Source organism: Argentina anserina, chromosome 3, assembly GCF_933775445.1.
Source record: "Argentina anserina chromosome 3, drPotAnse1.1, whole genome shotgun sequence".
Taxonomy (NCBI): Eukaryota; Viridiplantae; Streptophyta; class Magnoliopsida; order Rosales; family Rosaceae; genus Argentina; species Argentina anserina.
In genome coordinates this window covers 2,485,644-2,507,098 of record NC_065874.1, presented here as the reverse complement: position 1 = coordinate 2,507,098, position 21,455 = coordinate 2,485,644, and the positions used below count along the sequence as shown (strand labels likewise).

The window sequence follows — 21,455 nt, the reverse complement described above, 5'->3', positions numbered from 1 at the left end:
GTTTCAATGAGAAACGGCCAGAGACCAGAGAGAGGGAGTGAGCTAAGAAAGGTGAAACAGTGCCATGCAAGTATAGAGAGACAAACGGCCAATTTGGTTTTTTCTATTCACCAAAAAAAAAAACAGAGGGAGGGAGCTTTTTTTTGTGAGTGCGACTTGTGTGGGGAGAGGCTTTTATATACAGAATTGCCAATGGACCTTTGGCTTTCTCTTCACCGGGGTATGCATCTATGTGGTGACAGACCAGTGAGTTTTTACCACGTCATTGCTTGCTAAAAAAAAGTGTTGAAGTGTCTACCTATTTAGGACATGGTATGGTTTTGAACTTTTGAGAGGCCCTAGCTGGTTGAAGATGTTGAGGAAGAAGGAAGAAGATGATGGTGATTGATTGTGTGGTTGGTGGTTTCTTTTCCCCCATTGTTAATTGTTATTAGAGGTGTATTTTCTCATAATTTGAATTTACAATAATGTTTCTGGCGAGATGTGCAGGGTAACAGCTCATATGATAGTTGTATTCTCACGTCACTCTCTTCATTTTGAAATAGAAGTAAAATAAGCGTTATTTTGTTGTTGCGACGGTTTCTTATATGAAAATCAATGGACAGTCAGCATTGGTAAATAAACGACAGTTTGCTGACACAATGAAGTTAATCAAAGGGACCTCGTGTTGAGGAAGGAAAGTTTTTGGAGAGTTCATGTTTTTATTTTCAAATTGAAGTCAAATTGCCTATTCCTATGGTGAACGGTTCTTTTATGAAATTTTGTGGTCAGGGTCAGTGCATAGTGGTGAGATAAGGACAATTTGCTGGCGCAAATAGAGTCGGTGATTCTCTAGAAGTTCATTAGAGGAACTTCGTGTTGAACGAGGAAAAATGATGGAACACTGAGGGAAACAAATTTGCCGATCACCATTTTTGTACTCATCTTTTTAAACTCATGACATGTGTCAAATTGCTCAATTATTATCTAAATATGAGTTGGGAAAAGACACATGTCATGAGTTTAAAAGGGTAGGCACGAGAATGGTGGTCGGCAAATTTACTTTTGAACACTGAGGTCTTGTTAAAACTGAAAGATAAGTCAGAAGTTCATGTTCCAAATACTTGTCTGAATATAAAAAGCACGCATGTCATCGCTAATTATCGGTCACTAATAAGCAGACGAGTGAATTACTTCTTATTCTTTGATTTAAATTAGAGTGCACATTTGGTAAAGAATTGTACTTCTTGCTTTTCCAAAAGAAATAAATCTTCTAGACCACAGAATCTCTTGACTTCACTCATTTAACAAGTTTAGCTAGGCTGGGAACTTACGAAATTGATTTTTATATCTTTTCTAGAGCAATATCAGATACTGTAAAACATTGTATCAGTTTTACTGCTTCCTGATGAACATTTTAAGCTCTACATGTCTACATGGAACATTTCCCTGCAAGACTGGAACCTTGTTTAAAACCAACAGATATCCAAAAGCATCCATATAATTCAAAAGAAATTGGAAGGAGCAATATATCAAATTAATAGAAGCATCCAAGTGACAGTGATAGGTAAGCTAGGCATCTTTTTATCAAAAGGAAGCCAAAAGTGGATGGAGCACTAAATCAATAATCTCCACACAATGTATATGATCATCCGAATAATCAAGGAGATGAAGTTCTTGTTCAGTTCCCATGCTGCTCGTGCTTCCACTTCATCAAACCCAAAGGAGCAAACACAAGGAGAAAGAAGCAAAGCGTGGCTGAAAGATGTGATTCTCCCGCCAATAGTGCTCATAGAACGTTGGAAGAACAACTGCCATCTGCTAAGTGTTTAAACAATCTTGTCTTTCCATGCCTGTGCAAGTGTGTATCACAAATGTAGTAGTCTTAAATGATCAATAAGATGACTTTTTACATGGATTTTTCTTCGATCTTCAAGGTGTTTTTTCTGCTTGGATCTTGATCATCTGGTGCTAAGCCTATCTTACGGATTTGATGTTCCACAGAGACCAAACCAGTCTGTGAAAGAAACCTGCAGGGTAAACCCAATCAGCAAGACATCAAGAATATCTCTTTATTAAGTAAATGGCATAACAACATCAGATATAAAGACTCATCATCTTTATAAATCCTTGTAAGAGATTCTCATTGTAGTTCCTTTTCCCAAGCAAAACAATCATTGAATTAGTATTGAAAAGTCATCATTTGAGACTATGCCTGTAAACCATATCAATCTTAGCTTTGCTCTCGACTCCATTTGGATGTATACATTACAAGATTTCACAGTTCACAACTTCACATCAACACATGCTCCTAAAATTCAAGGTAGCCATCTCAAACCTCCCTCAAGCCAATTTCTTCATTCGTTTTCGAAACCACTGTAAGTTTGGGATAAAGCCCCGGCAGATAAATGTTGGACTCGATAGAACTTACTCCATATACAATGTCTCAGTCCAGTTCTACCAACAAAAGTACAACATGCCTAGAGGTCACCAGCTTAGATATTGATCGATAAACTAAAGCAAGAGCAAAGGTTTAGTAAGCTGGTGCTACATATGCAAATGCTAACGATATTACAAATTCCAATAAATAAAACCAGATCAACTAATACTCTAGCAGCAGACAAGGCAAAATCAAACATAAAACATCAGTTGTACGATGAAGCACTTGATTTGAAAACATATAGTAATGCCAATACATATCCAAAACACACACTAGAAAAGAAATCACAAACAAAGCAAAACACTTCGGTTAAGAACACAATCTCAACTTTCAGACAGTTAACAATAACCCACATCCAATAACTGATCTAACTTGCGAAAACTGAAAAGGGTTTCAAAGAAAAGGAACTGTGGGCATTGTAAAGTAGAGAGAGAGAGAGAGAGTTCAATACCAGCTAAGAAGCAGGAAGAGAGTCATAGTGATGAAGACCAAGAATGCAACATGAAGAACCAACCAAGAGTCACTAGAGGAGAAAGCCAAGCCCAGCATCACAGAAAGGCAAACACCCAGCATCACAAAAGCTAGCCTCAGAGTTGTCCATGTTGGACCCTGAAAATTCATCCATCCATTCAATTAATAACACTACAGTTTCATAAGAGATTTGCTCAGAATCATATCAAGATAATAATAGAAGAGAGAAACGTACGTTTACACCAGGAGCTAAAGCCCCGAGAAACACTGCTTGAGCTGATGAAATGTTTTCTCCTTCTCCTTGTGATTGTTTGTTGGCCATTTTTTTGGATCTGGGAGATTTTCGGGGGTTCTGTGAATGATGGAATATGAGTCGATTAGAGTCGGAGACCAATTGAAGCACTTTGTTATCGAAAAAAATTTAAAGCACTTTTATGCGCATGTTACTAAAAAAAGGGCAGCATTGCTTAAGGTTACTGGTAAGTTGAAGGGCAGTGGTCTTCATCTTTTTGAGATATGGAAGGGGACTGTAAGGAAGTTTTCAATGCTCTTAAGGCCCCTGACCTGCAATGTGATTGGAGAATTTCTTTGATTATTAGGGAAGCTAGGAACTTGCAAGGAGTTTTTCTAATGTGGTGTGGAATTGGATTCCTATGGAAGCTAACCATTTAGCCGATGTTGCGGCGAATCTTGCAAGAGTGAGGTCGTGCTCTTCGGAATTGGTTTCTCGACCCCCTACCTCCTTGATTATGGTTTTGAGAAGTGATAGTCTTCTAGGACCTCTTTAATTTGTGTCTTGCTTTGGGGTTTTGGGGGGGTGGTTGTCTTTTGTAGTTGATTTTTCTCGGCTTTCCTTTGTTTTGTGGATGTATGTTTGTTTCCTTGTTGTTTTTTTGCTGGCCTTTGTGCCTTTCAATCAATGTTTGTTTCGGATAAAAAAAACATGCCAAAGGCTTCTAAATATTTTTGCGGCAGTCATCCACCCTTAGAGCACCTAGCGATTTTTCGAACTTTGCATGAGTATGATAGAACCGTAGAAACATGTTGAGATGCAAATGGAGCGGACGCTGCAATTCTGACTGAAATTTTAAAAGAAAATTTTCTGCATTAAGTCTGAAATTATGGTGGTAAGGTCAGTGTAATATCCAGACTCAGAAAACTACCAATGTGGTACCGAAACTCAAATTTTGCTATCAACGTGATGTCTGAGACTATTTTCCGTCAAGACGATGTCATGTTGGTCAAGTGTTGCCCATGTGACTTAAAAAAAATTCTGAAATTACTTCAACAAAAAGTTTTAACATCAGTCCTCAAACTCTTGTGGCAAAATAGTACCCAGACTTAGAAAATCACCAATGTAGTACCTAAACTCAAAATTATTTTATCAACGTATCATCGGAGACCATATCCTTAAGGTGTTTTTTTTTTGAAACTTTTTTTTATTTATTTAACAAAGGAGGGGGCAAAAAACCTGACCTCATATGTTTGATAAACTCCAACAAAGAGGATAAACAAAAGATCAATTCGGCATGTGTACACCCACACATGCAAAACCATAGATATAAGGTGTTGTCTCATCCTCGAATCTTCCATTTTCTGTCAAAGACTAGTCTGCGTCAATATTGAGTTCGAACTCTTCTAGGGGAGACGATCTGACGTCGACCTCTCTCGCTCTTTCAAGTAGTATGTGATCATCACCAACGACGAGGTCAAACAACAACGGAGTTTGGTGGCGAAAGCGGTGATGTTGGCGGATAAGTGAGGCATACGGGAAAAAGAGAATGGAGAAGATCGAGGTAAGAAAAGAAGATGAAAATGTAGAGCATCGAGGTCAGTTGCAGACAGAGGTATTAATCACCATTGTCATTGATTCCAATACTGATTTCTAATCAAAATCTGAACTTTTAAAAAAATTCTCTTAAAGATTAAGAGTCACGTTTTGGCTTCGAATCTCAACATGAAAAAAAAATTTGAGATGTAAAAAAACCTCATTTCAGTTGCAACAGAACTTCCGCCTTCATTAACACTAAGGTCATTTTAGTAATTACTTTTTTTAAGAGCACGAAAACGACATGTGACAAAAAATGGCTTTGTAATAGAAATTGGTCTTCGGCGTCACATTGATATATGAAATTGTGAGTTTGGGTACTATTTTAACATAACTCTAAAAATTTGGGGACTGATGCTGAAATTTTTTGTTAAAATAATTTTAATAATTACCTTTTTTAAGACACGTGACCAAAATAACAGCATCATGATATAAAATGGTGTCAGGCATCACGTTGATAGCGAAATCTGAGTTTAGGTATCACATTAATGGTTTTCCTAATCTGCGTACTACATTGATCTTAACACTATAATTTAAGACTTCATGAAAAAAAAGAAATTCTTAAAAACACGAGGGTTCCCAAGACTCGGGAATCCGTTAACCCCAACTCATCATATTTGAACAAAATTATTTGATGATCTGATAGTTTGAACAAGATATTTTGAGCCTTTATGACATAAATTAGATCAGGTTTCAATATAAGACACAGTTCTTATGTGAAAAGATATGAAATTTGAAGAACTCGAGATTGTGATTATATCCAATTGGTCACATGTCACATAGTTTTATTTATATACTGGAAATGTTGTCACCAATTTCAGCTACCTGCATGTACATACAAAAATGCAGAAATGCATAGATGAACACTTTGACAGGAGTATAAATCTCAATTGTCCCTACAAGGACCTTTCACAGTTGGATCTCTCTGGAGTTGCTTTTCCCTCTCCTTAAGGTACTGTAGAAGTGGTTGCTGCTCATTTCTTAAGTCTGTCAGAGCTCGACACCCATATAGGTTTGTTCTTTGGTAACCAGAGAAACCTGGACCTAGAGGGAAATCTGGATGCAATGTCGAGTTATCCATATGCATTGCCGGATTAGAAGCTGCATGATTTCCCCACTGACTGAAATGATGAAACCTTGAAGTATCATAGCCGTACACAGTTCCAAAGTTACTAGGAGGATGAACATAGTCTGGCCAGCCCTGATGTTCAAGATTATGACTTTCTCTGTACTGACGAAGCCATTCGGATGAAGTCATTCGAGGTGCAGTTGGGTGTTTGCTCATAAATCTTGGAATGATGGGACTGAAATCTGGTGGCCCTTGAGTAGCAGTCCAATGTGGATAGCTGCTTGCTTGCGAAAATGATACATCAGAGGTATTATCTGCCATGATGATCCCCTCATTAAACCAAAGGGGATCATCATCTAGCAATAAAGGAGGGGCTGAAGGAACAGGAGCTGTATATGAAGACGAAGAGGATAAGGTGCTTGCACATTCATGACGGTTGAAAGAATCTTCATTGTCACTTATGGATAGACCAATCAAAGATTCTGAAGCTACTTCCTCAATAGGTGTCAACCTTGAGCCATGTTTACTTGTAGCATGTGTGCTTTTCTCTCTACTATCGCTCAAACTTCCCCTGTCAAAGACCCAAGCATTAAGGGAGGGAGGCCCAGCCGCAACTGGAGTTTCTGAAACTACAGCCTGTACCACTGTATCTGTCACAAAAGGCTGCTGCTGCTTATATGGCATATTGCGTCGAAAATGAGTCATGTCAGTATGGAAAGAAAAAGGATCATTCTGAGCTGGGTTTTGTGCTATAAGAAGTGAAGTAGCACGGCGCAAGCATTCATCAGAAGGTACATTTTTATCCAATGAATGTTTCGGAGAGGTTTGGTCCTTTAAAGTAGATGCAAAATTGACTGGTGCTGAATTACGTCTAGTAAGAGGCTTGAAAAGAATAACTTCTTCCTCATCAACAGCAATAGAGCTTAGATTTTCCCCATCACTCCTCAGTTTCTGACATTCTTCTGGTGTTTTGTCTATCTTCTGACTAAGTAAATTCAATTCAACATCCAAGTTGCTGCATTCCAACTCTCCTGATCCTTTCCTGTCCGGATATCCATTTGACTCTGTCAATATGTATTTGCTAAATGTACTTCCCAACTTGTCATAGACAATCCACTTTTGAGAATCAGTTGACCTGTCTGCAATTTTAATTGCAGCATCACTGATACGCTGAGAACGATAGTCCACTCCGCTTTCAAAATTGTCCATACGCTCCCGGTGAGATGAGAAATCTAGTAATGCATGTGAACAAGCTACTGGTGCAAAGCCCCTCAGCTCATAGTCCTCCCACAAAGGAGCACCTTGTGAATACTTTGAATCACCGCCATTGACATTCAATCGCTTTAGAAGATCAACAAATTTATCAAAAAAGTAGGACATAGCACTTTCACTTTTCTCATCGACTCCATAGGTTTCTGCTTCATCAACAATAAAGATCAGCCATTCCATAAAAACTAGCACAGCTGGTAGAAGGGGGCAAGTCTCAATTGTACTAGATTTCATACATCTTTCAACAAAGCGTCCCATGAAGATAAATGTGGCAGTCAACGCCATCTGTGTCATCTCCATGTGATGCATATCATCCATCTTCTGCGAGTCTATTGTTTCTGGGCTCTTAACTAGATACTGTATGATAAAGATCAATACAGAAACAACCTGGAGCACTCGATAAGGCCCTCGCCTAACTGAATCCATGCGCTGATATGACTCCAAGTTGGCTTTTAGTCTTGTATCATCTAATGCCAACAATGCATCCAACTCTCTCATAGTAGCCGCAAAAGCACAATGGAATTGATCCACACTGTCTCAGATGAAAAGAGGAAGCAAGTTTCATCAGAATTTGGGCAACAAAGAAACAACCAAGTGATACTGCATCAGTAACATAATAATACATCCAAATAAAGAAATTCAATGAGACAGCCAAAATTGCCTCGATCAAATTCTTTATCTGGTCCCTTGAGCAATGGAAGCAAGTTCATAACTAGACTATAACAGTCTAAGCTCAAGTTAGAAGTATATCATGACCTCAAGGTAACTTTGAGTTTAGGACAAGTAGAAAAAATAGCAAAACCAAACATTTTCATAAACTCTCTTTGAAAAGATATGAACCAATTAAAATGAAATAGGGAGGATCAGAAAAGAGCAAGAGATGTACCACCAGAAATCAAAGGTACAATGCAGCAACATGAAAAATCAAATGAAATTTAATGAAGTCTAACGCAAGTACCTCAATTTCAAGTAGAGGAAACTCAACGTCCTGATCATAAGAGACCATAAATTTGAATCCATTTCAGCTTTCACCATATTATCATTGCTTTCCGGTTTAGTAATCTGAATGCTGCTTCTTTCAGATGGATGTAAGAAATTAAATTGGCATTCAGTTGAAAGAGAATTTAAATGCATGTTCTGCAAGATCATAAGAAGCAAATAAGAAGTGCTATATATGGACATCAGATGGTAATATGCAATGTATCAATCAATTAATAGTTTGTATGGCTTTACCTTTTCAAACAGTAAGGTCAGGTTATCCTTGGCCTCAGGAAAGGGAACTTTAACAGCTAAACTTCTTATACAGTGGTATAAAGCGAGGAATTCATCACCAATGCATCTCGCCAATACAGCTAACTGCAAATGCAAATATCCTATTGCTTGGTTCTCGTGAAACTTCCAAAAAATGAATCAATGAGAGAATTCTATCAATGTACCTGATTTTGGGGGTTCCCACTATCTGGCCAAATTCTAGTTGCTTCCAAGTAGCAGGTGGCTGCAACTGACCAATTTCGGTTTTGGACTTCAGGATTTTCATATTGTTCTTTATATCTAGCAAGATCCCCGAGGCATACCAAAAAGCGATGGCACAAAAATTGGCGTTCCTGCATCTTCTTCTGTTCCTCAGAGGTAATTATGCTTCCCTTTCTATAAGACATAGACTCTTCTGTGAGGCCATTGTATTCTCTTATTTTCACAATCAAATTTTGGTAGAACTGAATTCCTTCAGATAGAAAGAGTTTTAATGCTTCCATATGAGTATCATGTTGAGGCGCTGCTGAACTTCTATTTCTTCTTTTTCGAAATTCATCTATAAGCTTATAGTAAAGCTTCCACAAAGAATATTCGATGTCTTGAAGTTCCAGCTGTGCATTATCATTCAGGATGATATTCTCATAATAGGACCTCACTTCCCGGAACAAGTCCTGAACATCAGAGTGCAAAAGACCTTTGGCATGGATCACTGCCCACAACTGATTCTCTTTGCTTGCAACCTGAGTAGATGGCAGTTTCAAGAGTCAAATCCAATCACCAATGCAAAAGCTTTCTGTGTAAAGTGAATGAGTAATGAACATATGTAGCTGCAGAAATATACCTTCAATTTTTGTATGTCTCTCTGATCTTTGAACTGGGGATTAGCCGTCATGTCTTCTATGTTCAGGCTGCGATATGATTATCGCATAACTCACCTGTTGATAAGGATCACAAATCAGTTCAATTTGCAGTAGCAAGGACAAAGGCAAAACAAGATGAAACAGAAACTTCAGAACTGGAGTCACTAAAGTGATGTCAAAAGCAATAGAGAAACTAAACAATCTCTTCTAAGAGGTTTCAAACTATGAAGAGGAAAATTCACAGACAATACCAGCTTACAAACAGAATTGCATTTTCACACTTATTAAGGCAATTGGGCATAACAGGGAATCTGAGATGGGAAAAGAACCCTGGAAAGAAAAGTTCAAACCAACTGCCAAGAAATTCAGAGAGGCATATATTCCTAATTTGACGAAAAGTAAAGTTCAAAGCGAAATCTACTAAAGATCACATGCAGAAATGAAAAGGGAATATAGGTAGAATTGGAATTGACTGAACCGCATGGAAGATAATGATCTACACCGAATTCATTAATGGAAAAGTAGCTCAAACCTGAACTCTACCCACTTCTCTAACTCTCTAACTGATCAATCCAACTTCGAACATGATTTCAATTTTCAAGTTTTCAAACAGAAGGAAAAAAATTGGGAAAATTCAAATTCAGCAGAAATTACATAACAAAAGTGAAGAACAACAAATGTAACCAAAGCAACTATACTGTAAGAAACCCACATCATAATTCGACAGAACAAACACCAAGAAACAAAGTTTCCACCTTCATAGATGAAAAGAACAGAGACGCTTACCAAAATCACCAAAAGCAAAGTCTTGCTCAGAACAGAACACGCAGGCACAAGCTGAAATTAAAAGGGAACCCATTTGTTATAGTGATGAATCTATCAATGTTGGAAATTGAAATGGAAGCAAAAGCAATCAAGGAAAAGCACACGCATGGAAGAAGACCCGTGATGATGAGTTTGAGCACCAGTAGAATATGGAGGCAGCTTCAGTTGTGAAACAGACAAAGTGAAAGGTGGCTGATGATTCTCCTCAGAATAATGCTGCTGTCTGCAATCATCTTACCCCAATTTTCTTCTATTATTTCCAATTCTTAGCCCTGTTTGGAATTGAAAATACTGAACAGTGAATTTTTTGGAAAAAGGAGAGTAATCTAAAGTGTGACCTTATCAAGATATCCATCATCAAGATCAAACTTAATCTTGTACTAAATAAACTGGATCACTTGTGGTCCAAGCCAAGAAAGTAAAGCCCAACATTGTCCTGGGATTAATAGGGTACGTTAGGGGACAGTGGACACCACTCTCACAAGTACAACAAGAAATGGTTGGTGGTTGGCTGGGTTTGGAGTCTATGAGTCTATGTGTTCATCAATTGTAGTTTAGTCATAACCCCTTTGTCAATACTAGTATCTAATGCAAATGTTGGTGGATTAGTCATGAGATCTTAATCATAGTTCTAATCTAATACAAAAATTATAGTCTAGTCATAAGCTCTGAATTTTCTTCCGATAAATACTTTAATCGCCCTCTTTTGGAACTCTATTTCACCATAAAAATTATTTTCAAAATTTATGAAGACATCGACAAAAGAGTTTACCCCTATACGTTATTCCCTTATAGCCGGCATTCGTGGCAACAATGGCTTTGATATATTGTACTAACTTAAGCAGAGCTCCAAGGTGGGTTTAGTTGAAACTTAACGAGTCACGTTCAACTTCAATAGGATGAGGGCAATCAATTAACCTTAATCTATCCATGCTTATCACTAAGATGATGAGCTATTCAATATGTCTTTATTGATGGAATATAATAACACGAATTGTATGCCCCAACAGAACAGAGGTGCTGAATGTAAACCCGATTCAATGATTTCGCCGTGGTGCATATGGCACTAGCTTGTTGAGTTGTTGTGCAGAAATGGATTAGTAATAGAAGAAGCATCTGCACGTACGAAGTGTCGTATACGCATGAAGAAGACTCTAAGGAGTGGGACTTGATCAGACAACGACCTTAGTCGATCATTATTGCTTATCATTCTGATAGAGAAATCGTAGCCGTCAACATTTAATCAAGTAATTCTCGTGACTGTTGAGGATTAGATCGAACACATCAAGAGTTTGAAGAGAAAAGAAAAATCCACAAGAGATCAAAGTGGAGTAATTAGAATAGGTCAAGGAAATGAGGGAGGACATGGGGACACATGGGTCTACGTAGCAGTTGTTAGGTTTCGCTGATTACAACCCCTTCGAGCAAAAGATTCAAACCAAAAATGAATGCACATCTTCATCATCCTACTGTTGCTGGACTGGAGAAGAAAATGACTCATGTTTCATACTCTTCGGTAGTCTTCTCCCACTCTCTTAAACTGTTTCTGGATTTAGAGGCATCTGGATTGAGATATAAATTTGTCGCTCTTACATTGTCAATTAATAAACTCAAATGCATTCGTACGTTATCTATCAAGTTTGGCAGAAACTCGAACAATTTTTCTTCCAATTAAAGATCAGTTTGAGTAGGTTCGACTTGACTCGATCATCTTAACTTGTTTGGATTGTATAAGCAATTCAGTTCATCCACCTAGTTTTGTAAATTTTCATATATTTAATGGAAGAGTTTACTTGAAGTGCTGTACTGTCCGCGCGATATCTGGTGTCTTAAATGATGTTTTGATCTTTGTGATATATAGAAAGCTTTCTATTACATAAAGCTCTTGCTTTAGGTTTAGGGCATTTTTAATTAGACTATCATGTCTTCATCAGCAAGAATATTACAAAACTCGGATATAGGTTTGATTTCTTTTCATTTGCAGTACTTATGGGGTCCGAATCTTAGCCTGATAACCTGAGGATCGGTTTTGGTTTGGGAAACTTTGAAACGGTTAGCACGCTATACAGAAATTTAACGAGGGCATTAATATATGAGCAGGCGGGGACGAACTTGATTAGCAATTGGGAACACAAATGTCAGCATGGTACCTCCGACATTAGACACGCATGCATAAGTTGTTTTTGTAGTGTAATTAGAGGTAATTAGGAGCATAAATGAACATAACTAGTCTAATTATTATAACTAGTCTAAATAGCGGTTATCGACATCGTATCGGTTTTATAAAATAAGGATATAACAGTGATATATCGAGATATGTCGGATTATATCGGATTTATCGTTTTTGCTAATTTTAATTAAATTTAATATATTTATAAACATATACATCAAAATATACTAAATAAACTTGAGAAATTAAAACTTATAAAATTAAATGTACTAAATAAACTTCATAAAAAATATTTGATTGTTTTGAAAATTAAAATACATAAATAGTAGTAATTAATAAGAATAGAGGTGATCATTTATCATAAACTCTCTTGTCATCGAATGATATCGACGAAATTTTCATTTTCTTTAAATTATTTTTCAAAAAGACGTGGTTTTAAAAAATAAAATAAATTAAACACCGATATATCGTCATTTAACTTGATTTTTCGGATTGGCCGATATAATAAACCAATAAGTAACTTATCATATCATTTTTTTAATATCAAGAATATATCAAAGATATATCGGGATATTTAAAACATTACTTATATGTATCATTTGAAGAAATTGAAGGGGCTTTGAAGATATTGGAGGGCAGAGCGAGACATATTGGAACCACTTGACATTCACCATCGTTTTCTAAATCTTGAGATGGATTTCAAATCCTGCCTTGCTGTGCTCCTCGTGGCTCTAGCCATGGTGACTTCAGTGGAGTCCTCAAAGATCCACGATGCCGCCTGGCCATGGGCTCTCAAACACCGCCACAACAACATAAATGACATGATCGGAGAAGAAAATTAGATGTTACACAGGACTCCGATGCCGGCCGGCGTCAACTTGCCCAACGTAATAATTACATCAGCTACGAATTTCTTATGCCAGTAAAGGTACCGTGTGACATCCGCGGCAACTCGATCGTACTACGCCTGCAACAACACTACAACAGAAACCAGGAGAATCTTTACGTTAGACGTTGCAGTTCCATTACTCTCGTTGTACTCACAAGTCACAACTGAGGCCGCCCCAATTGAAGAAGCTAGAGCAAGAATAAGATCGAAGTATTTCATCCAGACTAGGTGCCATGGACATTATTAAAACCTAGTTCTGATGGTAGTTATGAAGATACAATTGTATCGATCGATCACCTTATTATAGAAATATCTTCTTCTTTTTTCGTTTTATGTTACTTGGTGTATACACGAGTTCACAAAAAACAGTTGTTGAATTTTTCTCATTCAGAGAAAAATCCATTTAGCTTCTTGTTAAGAGGGTAACCATCTTCTTACTTTTTGTTTAAGGTCGACCTATTTCGATTCATTCCTCTCTCTCTCTCTCTCTCTCTCTCTCTCTCTCTCTCTCTCTCTCAACTAGCTCAAAATGTATTGATTATGTTCGTTAGGCTTAACTTTCGTGTAAATTTGTGTGATCCAGTAGCACACATAATAACGCCGCAAATAACCATATTCGGCCAAACTAATTCCACCCATACTCTACTTTGACGATAGGAAACCCTAGCTCTCGTGCAATGCTACTACGTACGTACTTAATTACCAGCATAAACCCATGCATGCACATGCAATGTTGTAGCAAAAGTCCTCAATATGGATTGATGGTAAGATTTTTAACAATAGAACCCCAAGTGATCGACCAAGCAAATATACCTGTGACTTGTGAGCTTTGGAAATAAAATGTTACAATCGATTAGATTGCAGTATAATTAATAACTATTAAACACGTATAATTATATGGCATACTATATATAACAAGTAAATCAATTAGTTATACATAGTATGCCTCTATGCCATGCAAATAACTGCCAAAGTAAACAGAGGTCGACAGAGAAAAAAAGAGGAGGAAGAAACGGGCAAAATGAAATCACAGAGAAAAGCACAGCCACCAAATTCAGATAATCCCTTTATTAGTCCAAAGATCTTCATAACCCGTCACCTTCTTTTCTTTATATATCCTCAATCCCTTTGCCTCAAACTTGAAGGGCAGAGACCGTTTGGATGCCACTTTAAATTCACAAACCTTTTCTGTTCGTCAACCTAAAAATCCACAAATGGATTTCAAATCCTGCCTTGTTGTGCTCCTCCTGGCCTTAGCCATGGTGGCCGCAGTAGAGTCCTCAACCATCCACGATGCCACCTGGGGTCTCACACACAGTCACGACGACATGAGTGACATGATCGGAGACGATAATGAGATGTTACTGGACTCTGAAGCCGGCCGGCGTCACCTTGCCGAACGTAAACGTTTCATCAGCTATGATGCCCTTAAGAAAAACGGAGTACCGTGTACAAGGCACGGCCAGAGCTACTACAACTGCCCGGTGAATCAGCAGGAAAAGGCCAATGTTTACCGCCGAGGTTGCAGTGAAATCACTCGCTGCGCCCGCCACAATTGAAGAAGCTCCAATAAGATTTACAAAAAACTTACGTCTAGATTTGTATCATGGACATCAGTATGTCGACCTCTTGGATGTAGTAGTAGTGGTTATCTCTCCCTTCGATCTCCTGCATATTTTACGTGGTCTTCTTGACGTTTTTGGATAAATAATATCACAATTTTCACCATTTTACTACAGTTATCTTTAGTAGTTTACAATATGTAAAGATTATGTATCATGTCGTGCAAGTCTGTCCCCATTTCATTAATTTGCTCTTACATATCGGATTCAATTAACACAATTTGAAAAGGTTTAACACAACAACAACAATAATCGAGCAGTACGTAAAAGAGTAGATGGGAATATGGGATGGTCACAATATATATGTACGAACAGAAATAACATCGATGTGGCCGGAAAAAGGAAGTCCTTGATAAGGGGTTTAGAGCTTCAGGAGATTGCAAATAGGCTTAACTGTATCGAACTATCGATCACAATATTGGTTGGATTAGATTTCCGAATGAGTTTACGTGCAAAACAAACCTAACTAAATCAGACCGGATATTGATTTGCATTCAGCATCCTTTCTTTCAAAATAGTAAACCATTGCTACGAACAACCCGCATGCATACAATGTTGTAGTAATTAGTAACCCACCTTTGAATTTCGTATCAAAAAAAGAACCACCTTTTAATTTGAACATCCAAACTTTGTGATTGTTTAAGACAAAGTGGGGAGCTCAATTAGTTATACTGATGATCCCTTTGTGAAAAACAACTCTCCCTTCTGCAGATTATATTTTTTATTTATTTTTGAATGAAGTTAATTACCAAATCTCCACAGCTGCAGATATCTGTAGAGAGGTGGAAGAAATAAGATTCATAATGAATTAAAGGTGATTAAACCTTTTGAACTCAGCAGGTGATGAACTCAGTATCTGAGTGTTAATGTAGTATACTGCGCTATGGAAATACACCCAACTACTCATGCACTGACTATGCCGTGCTCCTTCCTCTCGTTCCTATCACAAGTAGCACAACTCGTTAGAGTAGAGACTACGACGGCGTGGTCTACAACTCTCAGATGCTTAAGTGAGATAGATAATAATTTATGCAGAGTAACAGTAAGTGATTTAGTTTGCTTACCTTATGAGGTCAAAGGTTTGACTTTTTATGGTTGAGTTGAGGTAGATCATTCACTCATCCTCCGATGTGGGACTAGGTCCAGTTGAGGTGTTTTCAGGAGCTCCATTTGAAATGCGCATGAGCGTCCGTAGTCGATTCGAGCCGCAGGGTGGCTCATTACACAGCTGGTGTAGCTGGCTCCCTGCATGTACTGAGGGGCTGGATTACTTTTGAGCCTAAGTGTGCTAATAGTCACGCTGATTATAGCTGGGCATAAACCTATGCCAACACTGAGTATCTATTTTCGGTAAGATGCATGATAAAATCAACCCCTTCAACACAAATTAAATTATCAGAAATTTAATTGTTTTTGCTTTCGATCAATCCTTACGTAACTTTCTTACTTAACAGACTACTTCATATCGATATGATCATATGAACAAACATACAAGCTCACCCCTTCAATCTCCCCAATCTTCAGAGGAAGATGGGCGAGCATATGTTATAAACCTTTAACCACTACATGTGCTGCCCTTAGTACAGTTGCGGCGTACGTACATGCCCAGTGTCTAAGAATACGATACACAACATACCATGTACATGCATGTGTATGGTATATGACTTAGAGACCCAGCCATAATGTGAGAGGCTCTGGGCACATTCAAATTAAGATATAGATACGGGCAAATTAATCATAAACTCACACGTGCACTGTAGCTAGTTACATTATAACAAAACCCATTGAAACCTTCTCAACAACCGTAAAAACTGGAGACAAAACTGGTTTTACATTCTAATTCAGGACGTAATAGTTAGAAACGTGCACGATCAGCCTATACGTCTTAAACAAAAGTTATGCCATACAATCTTCTACCAGCACCCAAAAATGCGCTGAATCACAAACCCCAACTCATGCAACCACCAAAAACCAAGTCCCTCCCTTCTTTTTTTGGCCATTTTAAACCCGATTAAGAGCCCTCAGCTTTTCCCCCTTTCCTTCCATAAAAGATAAATATATCCCTCTCCAAACAGGAAGGGCAGTGAAGATAATTAGAAACCCCACTCTATACAAACGCTTTTGTGTTTGTGAACCCTTTTGCACCCATATATATGGACTTTAAGCTCTGCCTGGTTGCGCTCCTCTTGGCCCTGGCCGTAGCGGTCGAGGCGTCCAAGCTTCATGATGCTGGCTGGGGCCTCTCCCGCTACAGCCACGGCTCATCCGTCGGCGATGTTATTGGAGACGACAATGAGCTGATGTTAGACTCTGAATCAAGCCGCCGCACATTGGCTGGTCGACAAAGGTACATCAGCTACGGTGCCCTCAAGAGAAACGGCATTCCATGCACCCGCCGTGGTGTGTCGTACTACAACTGCGGTCAGCCCAAACAACGGGCTAACACCTATCGTCGAGGTTGCAGTTACATCACCAGATGCGCCAGGCGAAACTAAACAGCTGGAAGAAGAAGAGGGGAATAAAGAAGTTGGACTAGAAAAACTGAATAAAGATGAGTTGATCGATCCTTTAATTAATATTTGTGTTTAATATAAGTTTGAGCTGAATTAATATATGCGAGTGCAAAAGGGTTTCCCTCCTTTAACTTCCTTCTTCTTCTGTAAAATTACTGTGTACTTCAAGTGAATAAGAAGGCTAGACAAGAACTATATATAATACATATATACATAAACGTGATGTGATATTATGATTTTGAATATAAAAAGAATAGCTAGGTTTTGATTTTTGAATTGAATATTCGATGAACAAGTCGTCATGCATGCCGCCATGCCGGTATCATCAATTCCTTTTATAATTATACTTTTCGAAGTTTTAATAAATTCTGGGAATGTCTCCATCTGCTATGGAGATCTCTTGATCAATGAGATTGCTAAATTTCTAAAAGCTCATCAGAGAGCTTCTTCAGGCAAAACGAAAGAGTTCTTCAACCCTTAATTACATGTTGCGATATTGCAGTAGTCATACAAATTACAAACCAAGAAATTAGAAAATTTCAAATCAAAATAGCCAAATTATAGTTTTATATTTTTTTCTCTTTCTTTTTTCTTTACATTTAGGTTGAAAAGGCTAGGGTATCTGGGTTACTGTCTTGGTGAGTAATGTATATATTTCACGGGGATTCTATTTTGGACTGCTATAGCCGTTAGAAAAATGCCGATGAAGTCCGGTGATGAAAAGCAACTGAAAAATAAATTGAAAGACTGAAAGTGTTCAGTGAGGGCATAATATCATATCACAAAGCACATCGGCCAGATGACCTAGATAGGCTTTACAATAACGTTTGGTTCGATCCAAGGCTGACAGGTCTATACGTGCAAATAAGATTTGGCTCTTCCTTTCATATTTATGCTTTAGGAGTTTGGGGTCTCCCGGCCCTAAAGCTTTTAGGTGAGTAATATTACACATTATATTGCATTACGGATCCGTTTAGCCTTTAACTCTTGTAAGTAATACAACATATATGGATCGTAGCCTTCATAGGATTCTTCCTATGATAGAAAATGTCTAAGACGGAATTACTATAGCATATCATTTTGATAAATTATATTCTGTTGGTTGGAAAATTGGGTATACGATTGAATTGGCAGTATTGCTGTGATAAGTTGACATAGGGGAAGAACATGAATCTATTTTTGGGTCCAATCCAAATCCAATTGACTGAACAGTAAGCCGAGCTAAAATATATACCAAACCAGTTAACCAGGTCAATCACACAACCTGGTTCAATCTTTGACCCTTTCATCTAATAACGATTGCTCAACAAGGGAAGTTCTGAAATTCCAAGTATCTGTACTAACGTTTGAAATTTCTGATTTTGATAGCGACTGGTTTTTAATCTGTTACCCCATCAACGTTTTGATACTTGGTTGTGAGCAATTTGGTACTAAACTCTTGGTTGGTTACAGAATCATTCAAAACCTTTACGAGCTCGTTACCATGAATGAATGCTATTTCGTTATACTATTAATGCATCGATACAATAATGTACGTAGCCTAACTAACCATTTCGATCAGTAGTCTCATGTTTGAGGATGCAAATTGGAAAGCAAAATGAAACAGAGCGCATGAAATGAAAGTATATATCACTGTGTGCAATCAATTGCCCACCAAACCATGCAGGCATACAATGCTCTCAAAGTGGTGCAAAGTCTACAGAGAACCTCGCCCACAAGAGCAAGAAAACAAATAAAAAGCACAAGAGGCCAACACCTACACCTGGTTTTCTGGCTTTCCCTCTCTTCCTTTCTTTCATCATCACAAGTCCCACTTCAGCCCCCCTCACACTTTCACTTTCTCATGCCTCCATTCAATTACACACTTCTTTGGTCTTTTAGAGTCAAGGAAGCCATGGTTGGATTTCAACAAAGGAAAACCCAACTACCTTTGCATGATTGCTTTTGCACCAAATCAAACCACTCTGGTTGAAACTAGAGTACAACAAGTAAGCATCAAAATTTTCCAGCCTTAAACAAAATTAACCTTCCTCTTCAGAGCTCAATATAAATTTGGTTCATCCCCACACAGGAAAGGGAAAACAGAAAAGGATAGGTCAACTACATCAGTCTGAACTTTGCTGTACATGAGCTTAGGCGCTGGCTACATGGATAGAAATATGCAGCATAAGACAACTTTAAGTTGGACCAGTATGTATCAAAAGGTCACTATCTCTTCTATGATAACATATAACTATAGATCTACCATGCCAAGACCACGAATATGTAATGCTTTGTGCTTGTAGAACAGTGCAACCGCAAACATATACCTCAACAAGTACATATTTCTGATACAATAAGCATACACAAAGCTAAAACAAACAATTTCTCTTCAATTAACGATCTCTGTAATTACAGATTACAGGGTAATTGACCTCTCAACACATGTACTTGTAAATATGTACAACGGGAACTACATATATCAACATAAGCAACTAAAGTTATTGACAATGGAAACTACTGGTACTCACAGAAGCATTTCACTTGGTCTCGTTATCTATTCTGTACAGCTCAACCTCCATACTTGAGCAACAAGCAGGGACCATCTATGCACTAATCTGTCAAATCACCTAAATCCTTCACTTGAACAATAAGCAGGAAGATTTTGTGCCATCTATGCACCAATCACTTAAATGGCTTAAACACTCTAAATTGTCAAATCAATAGTAAATCTAGGATGCTATGAGACCCTATGTACATATGAACAGAAATCTCTGTCTTGGCTTCCCTGTCATCTTTATCTTACTTGAGAAAAAATACAAACGGGTCAAGATTCCTTGCCCAATCTTCTACTCTTTCTTTGACAGCTATCCCTAACCTCCTCCTCTTTTCTTTTGATGAAAAAAACCGGAACTGTTTCCCCTTCTACTCTTCCACCGTAAACCATAAATGCCCAAAAATAATGAAGGTGAATTCCCAGTTGATCCTGCTATTTATTTACTTCCAGTATTTATTGAAAATAGAAGGGGTAGACAGACAATACCAGAAGAGCTAGTAACTCTTCCCCTGCAATTTATGGTGATACATAATTTTCATTCAATTCTCACTTCCCCCACTGACCTTTTCCCCAAATTGTTTCTCCCATTCAAAATTCAAACTCGAGATTTTTTTTTCAATCATAACATTCACCCAAATTAAAGATTCTTACTTGAATGATCAATCATTTCCAGTAATTATTCAAAATTTACTAGCTCACCATAGAAATAAAACAGAGACATTCATGAAGTGAAAATTAACAATTGATGCAAAGACTCTTCCATTCATTCTCATCAAACATTGGATTACAAGTTTTTACCTTCCTCCTCTCCCTCTCCTCTCTTCACCATCATCAATGTCAACAATAGCACATAATAAAAATTACAGAGATTTCAAAGTTGGGGGTTCTCTTTTTTTTTTCTTTTTTTCTTTTTTCCAATTCAAGAAGATGAACCTGAAGCTCTAGGCGACGTCGTTGGAAACAGGGGCAGCAGTCTTGGCGGCTCCGATTCCCGCGGCGTCGTACTCGGCGACGGGTGCAAGTAAAACCCTTTTTCCTTGATCGCTTTGTCCTCGGCTTCCTTGTTCAACTGAGAGCACCCGTGCCCGAAATTGGCCGTCCCGGACCGGTCAAACGGGTCGGGTATGAGGGGCGTGACGGGGCTGAGGACCAGGGCCGGGAAATCGAGTATGCTCGGCGACAAAATCTCCGGGTTTCGCGGCGAGAATCCGGAGTTGCTGTTGGTGTTGGAATTGAAGACCGGGATTGGAATCAGAGGATTAAGCCGGAGATTTTTTAGGGCGTTGTTGCGGCGCTCGTAGAGCTTGAAACCGGAGTTGCTGTGTTGCTGCTGTTGCTGTTTCTTCGGTGTGAACTTGATGGGAGGGATGTTGTGTCGGGTGTCGTGTTTGGAAGACGAGACAACCTTGTTGGCGGTTTCGGATGATCCGGTGAGCATTTGGACGACTTGTTTGAAGGAGGAGGTGTCAGCCTGGACGAAGGTGGTCGGGTAAGGGTTGGCTGAGTCGGATCTGGTCATGGGTTTGGGGGGTTGGGCAGTTGGGGTTGTTGGGGGAGCTTGGAGTAGTCCATTAACGTTGTTGTTGTTGTTGTTGTTGTTGCTGTTGGTGCTGCTTGTGCTGCTGTTTGGGGAGGAAAGAGGGTTTGCGTTTGGGTTGGTCTCTCTTCTGGGAGAGGCTTCCATTGATGAGATAGGAAGGGTCTGAAATTTTCGGAGAGAAAAAGAGTGA

At 38.5% G+C, this 21,455-nt stretch overlaps 3 protein-coding genes across 6 annotated transcripts; all 3 read right to left on the bottom strand.

Annotated features, from left to right (window-relative positions):
- Positions 1-1,494: 1,494 nt before the first annotated feature.
- LOC126788456 (uncharacterized) lies at positions 1,495-3,407 on the bottom strand. Its single transcript, XM_050514456.1, has 3 exons — positions 3,126-3,407; positions 2,871-3,028; positions 1,495-2,009 (listed from the first exon to the last, which is right to left on the bottom strand). Exons 1-3 carry the CDS (start codon positions 3,210-3,212, stop codon positions 1,889-1,891), a joined length of 366 nt encoding a protein of 121 aa, XP_050370413.1. The 5' UTR covers positions 3,213-3,407; the 3' UTR covers positions 1,495-1,888.
- A 2,065-nt stretch (positions 3,408-5,472) lies between these two features.
- On the bottom strand, positions 5,473-10,384 carry LOC126787599 (nonsense-mediated mRNA decay factor SMG7-like). 4 transcript variants are annotated; one of them, XM_050513455.1, is made up of 7 exons: positions 10,098-10,384; positions 9,957-10,007; positions 9,152-9,245; positions 8,493-9,050; positions 8,290-8,412; positions 8,015-8,193; positions 5,473-7,588 (listed from the first exon to the last, which is right to left on the bottom strand). In XM_050513455.1, the coding sequence occupies exons 3-7, from the start codon at positions 9,200-9,202 to the stop codon at positions 5,605-5,607; spliced, it is 2,895 nt and encodes a 964-aa protein (XP_050369412.1). In that variant the 5' UTR covers positions 9,203-9,245; positions 9,957-10,007; positions 10,098-10,384; the 3' UTR covers positions 5,473-5,604. The 4 variants fall into 4 exon arrangements, with proteins under 4 accessions (XP_050369412.1, XP_050369414.1, XP_050369413.1 ...); XM_050513457.1 differs by having other exon boundaries at positions 9,966-10,007; positions 10,100-10,384; XM_050513456.1 differs by having other exon boundaries at positions 10,102-10,384.
- A 10,083-nt stretch (positions 10,385-20,467) lies between these two features.
- LOC126787598 (VQ motif-containing protein 4) lies at positions 20,468-21,455 on the bottom strand. Its single transcript, XM_050513453.1, has one exon. It carries the CDS (start codon positions 21,407-21,409, stop codon positions 20,645-20,647), a length of 765 nt encoding a protein of 254 aa, XP_050369410.1. The 5' UTR covers positions 21,410-21,455; the 3' UTR covers positions 20,468-20,644.

Excerpts from the sequence above, each read along its gene's own strand:
- LOC126788456 (XM_050514456.1), bottom strand. The coding sequence starts at position 3,212 with ATGGCCAACAAACAATCACAAGGAGAAGGAGAAAACATTTCATCAGCT. Across the intron at positions 3,029-3,125 it reads CTTTAGCTCCTGGTGTAAAC|GGTCCAACATGGACAACTCT; the intron begins GTACGTTTCTCT and ends ATGAATTTTCAG. Across the intron at positions 2,010-2,870 it reads CTCTTCCTGCTTCTTAGCTG|GTTTCTTTCACAGACTGGTT; the intron begins GTATTGAACTCT and ends TTTACCCTGCAG.
- LOC126787598 (XM_050513453.1), bottom strand. The coding sequence starts at position 21,409 with ATGGAAGCCTCTCCCAGAAGAGAGACCAACCCAAACGCAAACCCTCTT.
- LOC126787599 (XM_050513455.1), bottom strand. The coding sequence starts at position 9,202 with ATGACGGCTAATCCCCAGTTCAAAGATCAGAGAGACATACAAAAATTG. Across the intron at positions 8,413-8,492 it reads GTGGGAACCCCCAAAATCAG|TTAGCTGTATTGGCGAGATG; the intron begins GTACATTGATAG and ends TTGCATTTGCAG. Across the intron at positions 7,589-8,014 it reads TTCCTCTACTTGAAATTGAG|TGTGGATCAATTCCATTGTG; the intron begins GTACTTGCGTTA and ends CATCTGAGACAG.